The sequence below is a fragment of the Perca flavescens genome, chromosome 1 (genome assembly GCF_004354835.1).
Source record: "Perca flavescens isolate YP-PL-M2 chromosome 1, PFLA_1.0, whole genome shotgun sequence".
Classification (NCBI taxonomy): domain Eukaryota; kingdom Metazoa; phylum Chordata; class Actinopteri; order Perciformes; family Percidae; genus Perca; species Perca flavescens.
In genome coordinates, this window is record NC_041331.1 from 17,540,960 (window position 1) to 17,560,567 (window position 19,608).

Sequence of the window (19,608 nt, forward strand, 5' to 3'; positions counted from 1 at the left end):
GAGCGAAGCTTGGGTCACGGTTCACACCCAGACATTGGTTCTACCAGCGGCTAACAGGAGGGATATAATAGCATTTCTTCAGCATTGGTATGGTGGTGATAATGTTGGGACTGTATATTGTGATCTCTCCTGCAAAGACAGACAAGTAGTGAAATTACAAAGCTATCATCAGGACAAGAACGTTGAGGGTGCCTGGGTAGCTCACCCGGTAGATCAGGCGCCCGTATATAGAGGTTCTGGATATGCATGTCAATACAGCACTACTAAACGGACTATGTTAAACTCTCTGATTCTACCCTGTAGTGTTTCAAGTCTTATTTAGGAACTATCTAGGGCATGTTACAAGTCTTTGCAAGTTGATTTTCATATTATATCTGGGGATAGTAAGTCAAAGAAAACCTGATTTACGGTTTTCTCCTGACAAGGGGGTCAGTTCCCACACATTTAAACCTTTATGGGTTGTTCACACATTGATGTCATATTATCTCGACACCTGAGCGAGAGTCTTTATAGACATGTTTAATTTTATATTTCTTAATACTGAAATAAACTGAGCTCATTGGCTACCAGGACACTAGAAATGTAATGTATAAACCTATGGTGGGTTTGGAGAATGTTTGTTTTTTTACAGTAATGAAGAAAACTTGTGAATTTGTAGTTAAATTGATAAGACAAAAAAAATACTGGAATAATATTTCAAGCTAAGATACAATGATCCAAATAGTGAAAGTGGAGGCAGTTACATCATAGCAGCATCATCAAAGAATAATTTGATGTGGGCGAGGATATCATACCACCTTGTATTACCCTCTTTTTTTTTCCAAGGCACCATCCCCCGCACTCCTCTGTCCTCTCCACTACCTTTTTTGGTCTCAGTCTGAACGCCTTTCTCCATTTGGCTCCATGTGAGACTGACTGCAGCCCTCCTCACACCATTTGCCACAGTGCTGTTTTCTGAGGGAAACGTTTTACAGGATTTGCAACAGAGAGCCAAACACTATGACCACAACGCTTTAAGCCTACAGTGCATTTGCTACTTGAATGTGACTGTTAATGGTTTACTGGGGATCATCTTTGAAATCTCAGACTGAGAGCTAAATAAAGGAAACTTATTGTTATAATAAACTGCAGGGCTTATTTGGCTCAAACAATACTCCAGGTTGGCTGTGACTCACATGGCAATGCAGCACACACACACAAAATCATAACCAAGCTGTGAGAAAATGACTCACAGTCTGTGGATGGGCACACTGACAGACCTTATTACGTTATTTCCCAGCAGCATACTTTTCTGCATGGAGAAAACATTAAGAATGAACTGAAAGAAGTTTCCAAAACTTTCCCTGTTAAATCGAAAGTAGGCACACCATTATAGTTGACCACTGCAAGTGGAGTTACTCGCACTCTTGGAAACAAAATGATGTTGTAATGAAGCCAGAATAGTTTGACATGCCAAACTATGCCAGTAACAGAAATGTCTGATTTTTGCTGTGCTTACGAGAAATAGTAACTAGCAAAAGGGCAATGAAGCTGCAGAAATCACAAAGGACCCGAGGCCCAAACTACAATTAGACTTTTGTGTGAAACATTGTCTGCTGCCTCACATCCACCTTGGCTGACTTTGTAGTTATTTGACAGACAATATCCAGACTGTCAACTCGGGGTAATCTGTCACATCCTGCAGCTTTGAAGACTGTTAAATAGATGATAATAGAAGAAACAAGGATGACATCATGACAGTGTGCATGTGCATGTTTAATGTCTCTCTTCTCCTATAATTACACAGCTCATCCTGCCCTGAAGGAGATGATATCAGAAACCACAAGCCAGTTACTTATTCAAAGGTGACAAATGGGAACACCTTCACATGTTCACACATTATGGAGGCTTATGTGACCTGCTGTTCATCTGACTCAACTGAGACAGTGTGATGCAACAGAAGGTGTGAAGTGCACATACAGGTGGAGGGAATGGCATATCTGTATCTATCTAACCACCTTTCAGTACCTACCTGTGTGGAAAACAAACATCTCTGCTGAAATTTATGTGGATACTGTATATCAGTTTGAACTATAGTTGAACTAAACATTGCAGACATGGATTAAAGGACATCTAGATGCAGAAGTGTTTGACTCATATACTGTACAAACCTATATCTATCTCCTGCTGTCGCAAATGTGCAATGACGCGGAGAGGCATTGTGAAAGTTATTGTTTGTTGTGGAGATGCTTCGGTCAGCAGTGAGTGTCTTAGAGCCAAAGAGGAAGTCTGGAGGTTTCTAATAAATCCTTGTGCAACGCAGTAATTGAAGCTTTAGTGCATAACTTTTGATATTAATGAACGTCCGTTACATTCAAGCCATTGGCAAATTAGTTGATGCAAAGCTAATTAAGACTATCAGCTCCACAGAACTCTCTCTGTATTTCTCAGTATGGATATGTTCAGAAGATTGTGGCGTACGGCGACTTTCGCACACAGAAACTCGAGTGAAGATAATTACCTCTTCTGAAGAGTCCATCGTGTTTTATTAATCCTCTGTGTCCTCCTTGGCTACTAGCTACTGCGTGGAGGAGGAGGGGTGGGGGCTAGCGCGATCACAGAAGGTTTGTATCATGTGGACGCGCAAGTAGTTTGAAGTTGTCAATGAGGTAATATCCGAGTGTATCATTTGAACGAATTTGAAGAGCATTGACGGTATCTTGGAAAAAGCAGGAGCTTGTAAATAACTCTGACTCTATTTCTTAAAAAACAAATTCTGACATCCCACCCAAGTCTCTTTAAGAACATGTGTTTGGTGTTTGATCGACAGCAGCAGGAATGCTTCATCATCATGTGTCGACATCTTGCTTTTGTCTTCATTAAACTTATTAGCCAGTGACTCAGTGACATCATTATTTGGCAGAAAAATATTAGACAAATCAAATATCCTGTACTGACATTTAAGATTCACTTGGTGCAGTTTTCCAACTGCCTGCATTACAGGAAAGAGGAGGAGACAAAACAGTAACAGCTGTTTGACTTCACTTCCCACTAATATTTTTCCAACAGGTTTCAGCTTTCTCAGTTAAAATTTAAATAATTCCACCTGAATTATGGATTAATATAATGTATGCATGTAATACAAAATGAAAGAATCTTTCCATTTCCTACACTCCATTATTCTTATCTCGTTATTCTGAGAGGGCAAATGTTTAATGTAACCATATATTCAGGGAGGAAGAGTAAATATACTATGAAATGGAGAGCATCTGTGCCTGCGTGTGTGTGTGCATTACACTGACCCAGACGGTGAGGCCCTGAAAACCAGACCAATGAAAACAGCACCTTTCTTTTGTGGTTGTGTTCAACGCAGCCCCCTTCCCTATGCAAACGCAGCCACTCGGACTGCACGTCACTAACTCACACACACGCACACACGTACACACACAGACACACACACACACACACACACTTGCTTCATCTCCGCAGGCCCTCTGCTATGGTGGAAACTCAGCGGACAGTGACATCATCATTTCGAGACCACTGAGTAAAATTACAGAGAAGACTGGAAATGTAGTCCCAGGCAACAAGTACCATCACAACACAACGGCACCTTGTTACTGTCATTACTGTACCACAATATCTCACACACACACACACACACACACACACACACACACCACGCACGCACACACAAAAAGCAAAAACATCTAAGTGACAAAGTAAGCTCATTTAATCCCTAAAATCTTCTAAAATCTTGCTTCATGATGAAAACATGAATCATCACTGATGCTTAAATTATTTATTCTGGACAGCCATGGATGGCCTCTATGGACTTGTTTGCTATGATATCCCTCCTGCCATCATTTGTTTCTTCAATATCTCAAGAGTCAACTTTAAACAAACACTGGGGCGGCTCTGTTTATCTGTGCTGTGAAAGATAAGAGGTTCTGATAAATTGTTGTGCTTATTTGCTCTTGCCTCTCTCCAAAGGATTGGAAGCATATGGCTTCATTGAACAACATAGACAAAGAGGGCAAACATGGGGAGAGATGAATTCACATAATTATAAGAAATGGTAGGTCGGTGGACTCCCCTGTTGGGCTACAGCTTTGAATTTTGACCACTTTTCTTCCCTGCAAACCCCAAGCTCCTTAGCACATGCCTGAAAACAAATGGAGTGTTAGACAGTGTCTCCTTTTCCCAGGAATCAGCCATTTAACATGGTTGGACACAATCCAGAGGACAAAGAGTTTCCCATCCACACTGCTGCATTAAACTAACATCTGTAAAGCAATCCAGACCACTTCAAATTACTGAATTAATCAAGTCTGCAAACAACAGCATACAAATAAAGATGGAGAAAACAAAGGATCTAAAAAATAACAGCATTACATCATATTAATAAAATAACAATTCACAAAAAGTGTTCACTTTGAATTGCTTCTGGAATCCAAATCTCTCTTTGCTTTTACATACCAGTCTTCTTGAATGCACCAAAGACTCAACCCGCTTTTTAATTGGCTTTTTGAGAATCCACTCTTTTCATTTAATTTCATTGTGCAAGAAAACATTTTGTTTTGAAAACGGAGGGATGAAATGGCAACTTACAGTTGCTTCCTGTTCAGTTGACTATGAAGTGTAAACTAGAAGACCAATTAAAAGGCTGAAATACTTTCACTAAAACTACAAAATGTCAGCTTAACTGTCAACTGGCAGCATAAAAGTGTTGTATTTGCATACAAACTTTTTTATATTATCGTTGTCCAGTTTACCTATCCACAGCACTGTGGAGATAGGTCTGGCAATGCAAGACTTCCCCCAACCTAAACCATGACAAATAGGCCTAAATACCTAAGCCCAAGTTATCTAAACCTTGAAGATGCAACTCTGATTCTCATGTAACAAAAGAATGGCACCACCACTAAACTAACCACTGAAAACTAAATGCATGGACTCAAAGCAGACAACAACAAAATAAGTTACTGATTTTGAGCTTTGAGAAACATCAGTTGACATTATAATCTGAACTCGAGGTGTGAAGACCACGGTGACCACATGATACGGTCGAAATGTCCAGAACGATCGAAAGTTTAAGTTGAGATTGTCTCTTTTTTATTTTTAATCTAGAAGTTTAACTCAATTGTGTGTGAATATAGGCTACATCATTTTTATATGGCTAAAAAGTACAAAAAGGACACCAATTGTATTGATTATTAAACAAGTCCAAAATTAGTCCTTAAATGTGACATAGTTCAGATGCACACACAGATGATTTAACTAAACAAATACGCCCTTGTTTGTTTTCGGTGTACTCTGACAGAAGAGTCTCCTCAGCAGGACAGAGGCAGCACATGCTTTGACTCCAGAGAACAGAATGAATCATTGCTGTGCTGATGGGTGGGGGTCAGAGCCTGTCACTTGGTTTTATAAGGCCAACACACCCTCTGTCTCTGAACTGTGGCTTTTACACCCTCTGGTCAGGGAAATGGTCCTTTGTTACTTTACACTGCTTTATTAAATACAGATCAGAGGTTCCCAAAACTTGTTTACTTAGAGGGACTATTGAGAGTGTCCTCAGCAGTGCCATCACAGCGTGGTTTGGTAACTGCACTGCTGCAGAACGAAAGGCCCTGCAGCGGATTGTGAGGACGGCTGAAAAGATCACTGGGGCCTCTCTTCCCTCCCTCTCTGACATCTACAACACCCACTGTCTGCGCAAAGCCATAAGCATTGTTAAGGACATAACACACCCGTCCCATGAACTCTTCTCCTTACTGCCATCAGGTAGAAGGTACCGCAGTATAACTGCCCACACCTCCAGAATGGGGAAGAGCTGCTTCCCTCAAGCAGTCAGACTGTTGAACAACTAAACATGATTCCTTTTTTATGCTGCTAAAACTCTATATATCCTACCTCAATCAGTGCTCTGTTACAAGTCTACTTATGCCCTGTCTTTTGTTGTCTGTCCTGTCCCTTGTCTGTCTTAAATGCTCTACTTTAAGTAGTAATTGCACTTTATGTAAAGTCTATAATGTGTGTGCACTAAATGTAGCCTGTCTCGAATGTCGTTTTAATAGGTTGTTTTTACAAAATGTCGTTTTCATATATTAATAAATGTGTAACACCACTTGATCCATGGTGAAACGTCTCGTTTCACTATATACAGTGTATATGGTTGAAATGACAATAAAACCCACTTGACTTGACTAGAGGTAAGAGGGATAATTATTTAGCTCCTAGGAATGTTTAGCACCTAGATGCAAACTTTTCAAGTTTTGAACCTTTATTTCACTCTCATTTTGTTCCAAAACAAAAATCATACAAGTATTCTCAAGGTTAAATGCGGTTGAACTGGCATGCTAGAGGCAGCATGACTACTTTGCAGTCTCTGCTATTCATTTATGCTTTCATAAATGGGTTTTGTTGTCTGTGGCTGGCTAGCTCTGCAGACAATTACTGATCGCTCAAACAATGATCCAAGTCTTCTGTCTAGTTCTGAGTTTGATTCAGAGCTAACTACAAATACAGTCCACATTCCACATATCCCAGATGTCATGCCCCGTCTTACAGTAGGAGGCACCCTTTTTCACATTGTATACATTAGTATTTGGTAGAGAAAACACTGTAGGTATGATTTGCCCTCCAGCTCTGAGCTGAACTAATGCAGAGAGTGCATATCTGTTTATTCTTTGGCTAAACAGATGTGTTGAGAGAGTGAAGATCAGGTTAAGGGCACTCTGACTGATAGGAAAGGGAGTCAGACTCTAAGATGATATAACACAGCTGTCTGGCCGATTGTGTTACACTAAAATGCCCAAACATCCAGTACAACATACAGTTGGGATGGAGAAAGTGCTCCACGGAGACTGTGTGAAAGCAGATCTGGGTTGAGTGTTTATCACCCCAAAGAGATGCTCCTCCAGATGTGCACACATGTAGACATGTAAAAATTCCCATACAGCCATGTTAGCCGCTCTGTGAGGTTGTAGCCTACTTAGGCACATAGGTGCTTTTAGATAAATGCTTATGTCGGCGTTCTAACAATGACAATACTAACATGCTAATGTTAAGCAGGTAGAATGTTTATAAACATGTTCGCCATCTTAGTTAGGCATGCTAGCATGCTAACATTGGCTAATTAGAACAAAACACAAGTTTTGCAGGCACTTGCTCATAAAATATTGGACACATTAAAAATCTTTCCTAATGGTGGCACTAGATGAAAAGTCAGAGGATCACCAAAGTAGTAACAATTTATCCTGATCGGGCATGAATGTGTGCACCAAATTTGATACCAATCCATTTACCAGTTGCTGAGACATTTCATTCCAAACCACCACCTGCTGTCGAGCAGTAGTTGTTTCAGTCTGGACCAAAGTAACCAACGCCAACCAACATAAATAACCAACATCAAAAAACACCATCTGCTGGTGAAGGATCGTGTGATATGATGGAAAGCTCCAGAACAGCTTATAAATGAACCGTAAAGGGAGGTTGTTTTGTCAACAGCTGCTTTCAAGCTCCAGAATGAACTTTGAAATTTAAGTAACGGAAGGATCTCAAACTGACCATTTGGGATTTGAAAGCTCACTGTACCACCTCGCCTCATTTCACAACACTGACTCAACAACAAAGAAGATTTAGCTCATCTGCATTTTTCATTCTGTACTTGTTCACTGGCTATGACACTATTAACTGTTCATCTGTTAGAGCACGCACATAGAAAACCTCAACTCTGTCATCCGATGGCTCCCGTCCACTGAGGCGGGGCAGTGTTGCGTACTTGGCCGTGGCCCCATGGGAGTGATCTGTCCTCTTAAACCACACCAAACAGCACCAGCATTTATTAAAGCCCCTTTCTTGTTTACAGCCTCCCTCTTTAACTCATCTGCTTGGAAGTGGTTTACCACTAGAGGAAAGCAGGGATCAAAACACTCACATGCTACAAAAGGAGGAGGATGAGATGAGTTGGTTCTCCTTTGGGCCTCCATGCAATGAGTAGGACCAAAGACTGGTAGATTTGGACAGGTGGACGAAATATGTCAGACCAAGACCTAAACATTAGTGAGTCTTCTGTCAAACTTAAAACTCTCCTCTTCGATAAAGTTTATAGTTAGGGAGTGAGGAGTTGCAGCGTTCAACCAGATCGGCGGGGGAGGGTGTGTGTCTGCAGACGCCAGTACAGCCCGATCCGGCGGGGGAGAGTTCTAGCTCCTCTCCTTAACCTGTCTCTCTTAACTATGCTTCCTTTGACACACTGAGCTTCTCTCTCCTCTCTCTTTCCATCTGTGTCCATCCATGTCCCAGAAATGCTTGTTACTAACCTAGCACTGGGGGGGCTTATTCCCCGGAGTCCTTATGTTTTTTTTCGCCCAGCATGTTTCCTTGGATTAGGGTGGCACCTAAATCATGATTACAGCTGTCGCCGTGCCTATACCCTGTTACACCCTGCTACATCCTGCTACGCCCTGCTACGTCCTGTAACACCCTGCAGTGCACTGCTACGTCCTGCTACACCATGCTATGCTCTGCTGTGCCCTGCTACGTCCTACTACGCCCTGCTGTGCCCTGCTACATCCTACTACGTCCTGCTATGCTCTGCAGTGCCCTGCTACGTCCAGTTACACCCTCCTACGCCCTGCAGTGCCCTGCTACATCCTACTACGCCCTGCTATGCTCTGCAGTGCCCTGCTACGTCCAGTTACACCCTGCTACGCCCTGCAGTGCCCTGCTACATCCTACTACGCCCTGCTATGCTCTGCAGTGCCCTGCTACGTCCAGTTACACCCTGCTACGCCCTGCAGTGCCCTGCTACATCCTACTACGCCCTGCAGTGCCCTGCTACGTCCTGTTACACCCTGCCACGCCCTGCTGTGCCCTGCTACGTCCTGCTACGCCCTGCTATGCCATGAACTACTACAACTACTATTTCTAGTCACTGATCCATTATCTTTATTGTGACTGTTTTTGCCCCTGTTCATCACACCCCCAAACGGCATCGTCAGACACCACCCTACCAAGAGCCTGGGTCCGTCCGAGGTTTCTCCTTAAAAGGGAGTTTTTCCTCACCACTGTCACACTAAATGCTTGCTCTTGGGGAAATTACTGGAATTGTTGGGTCTTTGTATATTATAGTGTGTGGTCTAGACCTACTCTATCTGTAAAGTGTCTTGAGATAATTCTTGTTATGATTTGATAATATAAATTAAATTAAATTGAAACCCCAAAGGATCAAGATTACAACCATAGAGTGGCAGCAAACTTTCAGCTTCATCTAAGGAGAAGAAAGCATAGTTGAGGCTTATGTTATCCTGCTTTCAGAAAGAGACCCAGCACAAAAAAAGCTAGCTCAGACTTGTGTGCTGCACTGAAGTTTACTGAGGGGAAGTCTCTTATCTCGGCCCCAGAAAGATAACATTGTTTTGTTGTTGTTGTCCCAAAGCCCACGGCTTCTATGCAGGACCCATGCTAGTTTCATCTGAGTCTGTAATCTCAGTGAGACACATCCTGACGTTTTTAACAGGATAGACAATGTCTGAAAATGTCTCCATGATTTCAGATGCCCGGAATAAAAAATACTTATATGATGATTCAGCACTATAAACACAATTGTGACAAATGAGAACACAAACTTGTCTGTGTACATACAGACAGGCTTTATATTGCCCTTCAGAGCTTTCTGGTTTTTAGAAGTAAGCTCCAAAACATCCTTTGTTGCAATGCTATCACTGAAGATCACTATTTTTATGTAACCCTTTTATTTGCCTTTTCATCCACCTTAACTGCAAGGACATCAGCACTGTAACTTGCACACTAAAACCAACAAATATAGCTTCACATACATGAAACTGTATTCATGATTTATGTGCCGAGTTTGACACTAGGAGGCTGTTTTCACATTCATCTGCTAAAGGGGGAAAGTTTCTCTGTGCTAACCTCAAATCTGAATTTAAGGCATCTACATACAAGCATGATTTGGTGACAACTAGTTTTGAAGCCAATTGTGGTCGACTATGTAACTCACACAAGTGTGATGCAAAAACTTGAAACTTCTAGTGCACAAACACTGAGAATGGACTTTTCAATATACTTTACCCCCTTTCCTGTCTATCCACTATCACACTTAGCCCAAAAAAATCCCCTTAAAAAATATATATTAATAATATATATTTGCATATTGGTAGATTCTTCAGTGACAGCGAAGGAGGAGTGGAATAAGACCATGTATAAGTACCTGTACATCACTATTTGCATATACTTTTACTACACTAGATTCAAGAGGGTAATAGTGCTTTAGATTGACTAGATTTAATTCACAGCTATAGTCAATAGTTACTTTGCAGATTAACATTTTACATAAAAAAGCTCCACTTCAACCAGCTACATTACCATTCTCAGTTAAAACAACCCAATGTCACAACATAACTAATACTGTAACAGGGGCCATTCTGCATAATAAATATTTATACTTTTGATACATAATTAAATTTGTCTGATAATACTTGTGTTGTTACTTATTAAATTGATTGCATTGAGTACTTTTGCATTGCATTACTGATATTTTAAAATGTATACAAAGCAGTAGAAACGATCACATTGAGTCATTATCAATCTTTAACATGAGCCTTACCCTAAACTTTTCACAGAATTCCTCTTTAGAAAACAGTTTTGATTGATTTTAAAAACTGGACTTGGGGTGGCCCGCTGTCATTCCCCCATGCCTCACAGGAAAGGCGTTTCACTTCACAGCCCTACATTTTCACATTTTTCCGAGTGTGCTCAGAGAGAAAGACAATTTCCTACAGCGTGGGTTGCAAAGATTTTTTTTTTTTTTTTTTTTTTTTAAATGATGTAACCTGAAGACCCTTTAGATCAAATGAATCACAGTGGGACTACATCTGCCATAACGCTCGGTCTAGTTAGTATATAGTAGACAGGGAGGAGAAACACCACATGTTCCATGTTCTCTGCTATCACTCGAGTTACTGCAATTTGAGCTGCATCTCTGGCTGGGATCCTGTGAACCCATTATGGAGAATTTATTTTCCTTCAAACTGTAATGAACTAAGAGGGATGGTGGCTGTTAAGGCCCAGCTCTCGCTATGATAACATGACGCCACTCAGAAAAAAACGCTCCGTTGGATAAACTGTTGATGATGATGACCTGTAAATGCTCTTTTGGATGCTAGTATCAGCTGAGAGGTGTCCTTCTCAATCAAGCTATATGCAAGACCTTCTGTCCATATCAAACCCCAGATGTAAGGAATATATATTCTGTGTGTGGTTAATGTCCTCACTGCTGATTATTACTCACTTCTGTAGAGATGCAAACTTAAGCATAACTACACTGAAAAAAAGGAGAGTTCACTGCAGCTGATCAGCTTCTTTTCTTCAGGGAAAAATGTAATCATCATAAATAACTTTGTGCCTACGTGACAAATAAGAGGATGAGACATACTTTGGTATTGAGACACAGCCAGCAACGGTAAAAAGCACACAGTGGGTCATTGAACAGCAGTTTCAAAGTGGAGCAATAAGACTTTAAACTGGACAGAGAGGATATTATGTTTGTGGTTTTATATTTTGGTGAAGGAATCAGCCAAAGTGTTGCTTGAAATATGCCTTTCTAACTGTTACGCCACAAAACTGTCAAATAATGCTGTCTGTTAATTCAGTTTATGATGTTTAAGCTCTTGACTAAAGGTTGTATAAAATCTTCAAGGGGCATCACCTTCAAATGAAAAACAAGCCTGTCGCACAATGAAAACCGTTACGGTGATTTGATGTTTTCCATCTTCATCACAACTTTATATAACTTGCAACTCTTGCACCACCAAGTGGTAAGGATGGGTGTCACATTTTATTATTTTATTATACCAAGAGGCTTCTCTGATGCAGCGTTTTATTCCACCTCTAAATAAATTGCCCTAAATTATTTCATTTAGAATCAAGGAGTACAAAAAACCAAACAAGGTTGTTTTCCCCTTAATAATTAAATAATAATAATCGTGGATGCATCCAGACAACACTAGATAACTTGTGTAATCAAACTGGCATCTGTTAATGATGCATTTGTCGAAAATATAAAAAGGAAAACAAATAAAATACAAAATGTAGAAAAGATATGATTCAAAGAGAAAAAGATATGGTCACTTACTGCTTGGATAATAAAATAAGGTACTGCCTGTGCAAATGTCTTCATTCCGTACATACATTTATTTTATATAAAAGAAAACAAGGGTTGCAATATTAACACTTATACACACAGGCCCGTTACTGGAAAACAACAGTATCCAACATGGCAGCTAGGCACTGAACAATGTTGGATGTCATTAAAACATCTACGTGCTCCTCCAAGTGCCTCTTGGGATCCTGTAAGAGAGACAGACAATTAGGACAAACAATGAGATGTGATTTGTGATAAAAGTTTTTTTTAAAAACACATACAATTTTGGTTTTGACAAGTCTCTCTTTCAACAAACTTCTGGAAACTTTAATGACAAAGCAACTCGATCTCTGCTTTCATAAAGTCTCTGCCTGAACTGACATGTACAGTACACTGTACTCTTTAATTGGCCTCTTTACCTCTAATCAACAAACACTGACCCTGATGTAATAATTTGTCATATTACAAAAAGAATGAGATGTAAAATAAATGTTTTATTATCTGAAGCTTTGAAATTTTGTCCTTACCTGTTTACCAACATTCTTGATTGCCAGCTGCTCTGGGGTCATTTTGTCCTCCTCTTCAACAGCCTGAACGAAACACGACAGTGTCTTAATATTGCGGAGGAGCACACCAGGAGCATGCCATGCGTCCATATATATATAATGCTTTTTGCCACATTTTCTCTGCCTCACAAGACCCTAAAAATCCCATCTAAGGAAAATATAGTGCGTGTCCGCACCAGTTAAGCAGCAGCATTAGTACGAAGGGTGTCTACGAGTATCAAAAGAGGGTGGAATCGTGACCAGCTGAACAGCAGAAAGCAGCTCACCGATCCTCCGACTGCTGCACCGGAGTCAACAGTTGAATTAACTGATAGATCAGTGATATTGTTGGTTACAAAACTGTCCTTTATTCTCTGTATTAACAGAGTCTTTCATCTCTGTATTAAGAGTTTTTTAAAAGTCAATACTGACAAAATACATTATTGTAAAAAGGTTATTAAAATGTATGTAAACATTTTTAATCAAATGAACAATAATCATGAAATAGTGCACACTACAAAAGTTGTTCCCTTCTGTGCTGCCTATAATAAGTTCAGTAAAATGTGCTTTTCCAGAGAATTTAAGATTGCTGGACGAGGTCTCAAAAGGTGTACCTTATTGTAGTTCTTGGCCAGCTCCAGCATCTCCTTGACGATGGTCTCATTGAGTTTGCAGTGCTCGCTGTAGTCCTGCAGGGTCAGGCCCTCCATCCAGCTCTTCTTATGCAGGTTTAACAGCATCTGAAGAACAACAAGAGTTACGTTTCTCACTTTCTATTTAAAAACACCCAAAATAAATCATGCTGTGATAGGTGTATTCTCAAACCTTCTGCTCCAGCTCGTTTTTCCTGTAATTGATGGTGATGGAGTAGTAGTGTCTGTTAAGGCCATGAATCAGAGCCTGAAAACATGAGAAACCTAAAAGGTAAATATATCAAGTAACACGCATAACCTCTAGGTGCAGAGAGAAAAATCCCAAACATTGGAATTAATATTCCACTACTTTATTGTGATTCAATCCTGCTTGGATCATTGGCAGTAACACAGCATCGCATTAGAGTGGTCTGATACTAAGCCAAGTGTGAATTATCTCTCATTATAACAAGAGGATTGCTGATGCGATGCTAATCAGAGCATCAATGGTTGAAACTTTGTTCATCTTCATGAGGAAACAAGTATCGTTCAGAGGTGTGAAGCATTTTAAGGCTCTGACACACCAACCCGATTATCGGCCGTAGGACAGTCTGGCGAGGTCGGTGACTCGAGTCTGTTCGGTGTGTTCCGTGCCGTCGTCAGTAGGAGGAGCCGTCGGCGTTCATTTTGGCTGATTTGACTTGAATCGCCCAGTGGGCAGTCGGACTCAATGACCAATCTGATTGGTGGAGCGCTAGCCCTTGACCAGCAACTCAGTGCTTCTTCCACAAGAAGAAGCCCAAGAGCTGACAACGCCAGTATCTTCTTATTACTAGCCATCGGATTTTCTTCCGTTCAGCGAGTAATGACAACAACAATCCTTTTTGACTACTATCAACACTCTCTGATGAAGATAAAATGACTGACGACAGCGTGCTCTGTGTTTACTAGGTCTAGAGAGATGTTCCATCATTTCTGGTTTTCATTTTTTGGGCGACAATACAGATTAGCGCCGCCTGCTGTTACAGAGACGTAACAGCGAAGTCGGCCTCGCTTCGGTGTGTTCCGAGGCACTTTTTGGAACGACTTGGGGAGACGGGAGCCGAATGATCAGTCCGACTGCCTTTTCTGCCAACAGTCTGCCGTCGGGTTGGTGTGTCAGAGCCTTTAGAAGAAATTAACGGAGCCGATGGCAATGCACAATGCGTTACCTGGATTGAGGGCTTGTTCAGATGACCCAGGTTGGATGTGGTTTGTCTTGGTTCATGACCCAACACCATCATGTTGGCATTGATCAATCTGAAGGCGTCGATGACGACCTGTAGAAGACAGGGAAAACACATGGAGCAGGTTTACTGAGTAGTAGGTGATTTTTAAATCTTGTAGGATGCATGTAAAATGGAAGCTACTGAGTAACCAGGTTCTTTTGCAGCAGGCACACATTTTTACCTTTCCTTTGACACTCTGAATGGGGTCCACCACCACTGCGACGGCTCGCTCCGACAGGGCCTCGAAGCTCTGCTGTGTGTTGATGTCCACGCCAGACAACCAACAGCCAAAGCCAGGGTGACTGTGGTACCACCCAACCACCATCTCTGGTCTGATGAGCAACATGGGTGGAAGACAGCATACATGTTTAGAAAGAATCCCCCCCAAAAAGTCTAAATTTTACAGAGAAATGTGTTGTTCAACATCAAAGTGAGGTTTCTTAAAACTACTAAGCCCTGTATTTACACTTAAGTTGTTAGTCAACTTGTTCAAAATAGGTAAAAAATAAAAATTCTAAATATTGCGTCTGCAGATATGCGTTTTACCTGCCGGTCTGCTTCAGCATGTCCAGCATCTTGGCCTGGAACACAGGGTCCACTGCTTCAACACTCACACCCTGTAAGTTAGAACATATTCATTTCGTAATCAAGAGCTAAAACATAAATTAGCACTATGCACTTTCTTGTAATATTGGAAAATTCAGCATAGATACAAAGCATTTACTACCCAACTACACATCACAACAAGAACAGGTTAGCTTTATTAATTATGTTATAGGGGGAATCATCTTGTTATTGATGAAAATACATACTGTTCCAGACTGGGGCATGGCAAACACATCAATCACTCGCACTGTGTAGTCATCAACAAATTCTCCCAGCATCAATCCCATAACCTCCATTGGTACACCAGCACGCCCGTGCTTCAACATCTAATGAAGGGAAAACACGAGGGAGAGAATTCACAAAAATGTTATTAATTTTAAAAAATTATAGCACATACACAACATAGCACTATAACAAAAAAATATTTAGCGCAGATGTTGTGGGATTACCTTGAGCAGGGCCAGAGAGGAGATGTAAACCTGCTCTGCTGTGTCCACAGCAGGTGCATCTGTTGGGGGGCCCTGAGGAGTCAAAGTAGAGTTTATTTATCAGTTCAGGCCTTTCAAACATAGTAGTTACTCAGGTTAATCACAACAATCTGACTATTGTTTAGAATTGAAATGCATGTAATATATAATGGGTAATAACTTTGTATCCTTTAATCCTGTGGTACACTACATTAAGACTCTGTGCTTGACATGAGATGTGTGTGTCAAGGTGTGAGACTACTTTGGGACTCAAGTAAAGTGACCATGGTCTCATCCCTGAGACACACATTATTGATGCAATCACGGATCCCACCTGTGTTATGGGCAGAAGGTTCTTGTTTGCCCACCTTTTTTTCATTATATTGGATCATTTTAAATGTATAGCATTAATACATTAAAGTTTAAATGTAATTTTAGGATATAAAAGATGAAAATGGTTTGGTTAAGGTTAAATAGCTGTGGTTCTGGTGAGAATAAGGTTAGGAACTTTCATTTCTGGCCGTAGTTCTGCTAAAAACCATTAGAAAATTTTGTTTATGTTCATAAATAAACAATTCAAACTTTGTGTTACCTGGCCAAGCCCTGGCATTCCTCCACCGAGCCTCAGCAGCCGGTCCATAGCAAGATCTGACGAGCAAACACAATAGTCATTAGCTTGCCTTGAACTATATAGCTAGACAGCTATACGTAACAGTTCATTATAGGAAAAAATATAAATAATTCAAAGAGCATTTTCAGACAAATTCAGTACAATTATTTCAAAATACATATGACACAAGTAAGGGTGAATAGGTGTTTTTCTTTTTAAATGTAACACACCCTACTTTTCAGACCATTTTGCTCAATGAATGTGCAATAGATCAATCACTGTCCTTAAGGATAACAATTGACTGAGTATGTAGCAATGAGATCTTAAGATTGTGTCTGTATGGGTAGCCTATGTGCTTAGATTTCTCTCTGTAGGTGAATTTGACAGGTGTGAAGACAGAATAGGCTCCTCTCTCCAACTAGTAAGGGTAACGTTAGCATAAAGTTACATAATAAATACCGGTAGTACAACGTCATTACATCAGTACATCAGCTTTGGGTTTATATATCATATATAATACTGGTTAACAAAGAAGTCGACCTGTCAAAAAATGTGTTGAAATTATTGAGCATATTGGGAATCTTATGGCCTGAGGGTGTTGACTTCATGGATGTTATTAGCGTTAACGTTATAACGTTATGGTAAGTTGGCTTCAGTTAGCTAATTTACCCATAGTCTCGCAGAGAAGGACAATAACGAATTTATATTTGATTGAAATGATCATTTATTTATTTTTTTGTTGTCAACAAAAATCAACAGGGGATTTAGCTAGCATAAATATGACAATAAATCGCTCGGTTCATTAACATTCAACGTTACTAAAAGCGTTAGCTTGCTGTTAGCATCTCATGCTTAGCCTCTCTCATTTCGCACAAGAAAAACAGCCACACATTATTAACAACGATCCCGTCTCACCGTGTTTTATGAAACGTACTGACTGTGTTAAATATGTAAGTTTACTTACTTGTTGTTAAATGTTTCGGGTCTTTAGAAAAGTCTGTATTTCTGTGTCCAGTCGCGTCAAACCAACTGGCTACAATGAATCAGCCCGAATTGTCTTTTTTTTAGAGAAACTGCTTCCGTCGCACTGATGACGTGTATTTTTGTCGCCCGACTGGCAATATTACAATTAAGACACAAGGGGGCGCCACAGTTAACACATTTTATTCTATCACTTGCCTTAACTGATTACTGCATACGTTTATAACCGTTTGATATCTAGTATGCTATGTCTTATTTCCAGTGAAATAATACCAAAAGCTTCCACAATTTCCAAATTATTTTTTAAATTGATGAGAAGAATGATTAACTACGTACGTAATGTATTATAACCCATTAGGCTATATGACCTATTTACATTTCTGGCATTGTGTATATTTGTTTTTTTGCACCTTATTGATAATCTTTATTGTTTATATTTTGTTTTATTTGCACTAGCTACTCTTTCCTACGTCGTACTGCAACTGCTGCACAACAATAATATGATGGATAAATAAAGTTCTATCTTATCTTATCCATGTCACTGGTTCTGTGTTACTTCTTCAGTTTTGGTATTAGGAACTTTTTAAATGGATGAGGATTTATAAGAAGTTATATGTTAGAAAACTGAATGCAATATTGTTACCTTATCAACAGTCTGTGCTGTTTAGTCTTCTGATAACATGTTATATTGATATTTATTCATTTTTTAAATCTGGAAATTTAAAAATTCTGTGTTTCTCTTGTTGTTGCTTGCTTATGTTGGGTTTAGGGTTGTTCATTTACTTATAGTGAAAACATATATATACAGTAGCTACATATAGTATGCTTTTATTTTGAAATTAAGTGTGCTAATGGATTGTTAAGGAGACTGGTGGTAAAACATTACCTGTAATTGGGATATTTAAGTGTAAATCTTGAGGCAGTTAGTAATATATTTTCAAACTAAATTTAAAGTAAAGATGCATCCTGATCTTGCCTCGTCATCTTGCTAAATAATTTTTTTAAAAGAGCACTGATATAATATACAGCATCTCTCTTTCAATACTAAAAAAGAATGAAAACGGCTGTGATGTTTGTGTGGTTTCTCATATTTCAACATGCAAGCATTTCATTATTCCCTGAGGACCAACAAACTCTGAGCCAAACCACTAGAACATCTCATAAAATCTCACCCAGTAGTCTTACTGTTTACCACACCGCCTGGCCAGACAGGACGTCAACGAGAATTTCAAATTCCCTCATTCCTCAGTGGACAAGGAAGGGGCAGATAATGATCCACATTCCTCGGGCCCTCCCTCTCCACACCCACAGGACCTCTTACTACCCTCAGTCGTAACCAGGATGTTCTTCCTTGTGATGGGCTTAACTTGTTTCTAAGGCTTTTAAGATCCAGACTGAGTTAACCTACATCAGCAAGGCATAAAGTATTAATGTAGTCTCTAAATTCAATACGTATAGTATGTAATAATAAATATAGTATGAATGCAGTCTTCTATAATTACACTTTAGCAGCTACATCCACCAATAAAGGATCTGATGTAAGCAATGACTTGATCAGAGTCAAGACAATATGGGGGACAATACAGGAAACAAACTGTCATTATTTTTCCCACTGAAGTTGAGCGAGTTTATTGTTTGCTGAATCATTATTGCTGACCGGGTTAACTCATTGAAGTCAGCTCTGCCTGTGATTGGTTGACGGCCTCCCAGAGGTTCAATTTGAGACCTACTTTTATTTTTTGCTCCCAACAGAGAGAAAGCTTTTAAAAAAATCACCAACAAACAACAAACAATGGATGGATATACTGAGCTAAAGGTTACAGATCAATTGGCTATTTGATTTATTTTCAAAGAATAAAGATTCACTGTACACAGATTTCATTTGTGAAATATAATTCATTTACACTTAAATTATACATAAAATTTCATCTGTCACCAAAAGGGCTTACATACATTCCATCTAATGGGTTTATCAATCAATACAAACTGGGTGACAACAAGCACAGGAAATCATCTATACAAAAGCCACTGCAGCTGATTATTCAGATAGGAATGATTGGACTTTTCAAGGAACATCAGAAGTAGCTTGTAACACGACACCAGCACGAAACCTTAATCCTACCAGCAGAGGAAATAAGGGAGAGAAATATGACGCTTTAAGAGCTTCTCTGCACTCTGATGGGATTTGGATTTAGCTTTGCTATATAAATCTCCAGCAGGATGGCTGCTTGTGGTAAGCACTGCTTTGTGCTCTAGTGTTTGTATGTGAATATAAAAGGAGTTTAGATAAAAGTGAAAGGCAAATGTGTACATAGACCAAGAAGTCCAACATCTCTGAGGCCACATATGTG

At 39.9% G+C, this 19,608-nt stretch overlaps 1 protein-coding gene across 1 annotated transcript; it reads right to left on the reverse strand.

Annotated features, from left to right (window-relative positions):
• Positions 1 to 12,172: 12,172 nt before the first annotated feature.
• psmd14 (proteasome 26S subunit, non-ATPase 14) lies at positions 12,173 to 17,360 on the reverse strand. The gene is made up of 11 exons (XM_028577976.1): positions 17,241 to 17,360; positions 16,259 to 16,314; positions 15,649 to 15,720; positions 15,406 to 15,525; positions 15,140 to 15,210; positions 14,775 to 14,925; positions 14,537 to 14,644; positions 13,519 to 13,593; positions 13,308 to 13,433; positions 12,676 to 12,738; positions 12,173 to 12,354 (listed from the first exon to the last, which is right to left on the reverse strand). The coding sequence occupies exons 2-11, from the start codon at positions 16,304 to 16,306 to the stop codon at positions 12,256 to 12,258; spliced, it is 933 nt and encodes a 310-aa protein (XP_028433777.1). The 5' UTR covers positions 16,307 to 16,314; positions 17,241 to 17,360; the 3' UTR covers positions 12,173 to 12,255.
• Positions 17,361 to 19,608: the final 2,248 nt, after the last annotated feature.

Bases quoted from the DNA above. Each gene is read 5' to 3' on its own strand.
- psmd14 (XM_028577976.1), bottom strand. From the start codon at position 16,306: ATGGACCGGCTGCTGAGGCTCGGTGGAGGAATGCCAGGGCTTGGCCAG. The intron at 15,526-15,648 runs GTAATCCCACAA...TCCCTTCATTAG, and splicing joins CCTCTCTGGCCCTGCTCAAG to ATGTTGAAGCACGGGCGTGC. The intron at 12,739-13,307 runs GTACACCTTTTG...TGTTTCGTTCAG, and splicing joins TGGCCAAGAACTACAATAAG to GCTGTTGAAGAGGAGGACAA.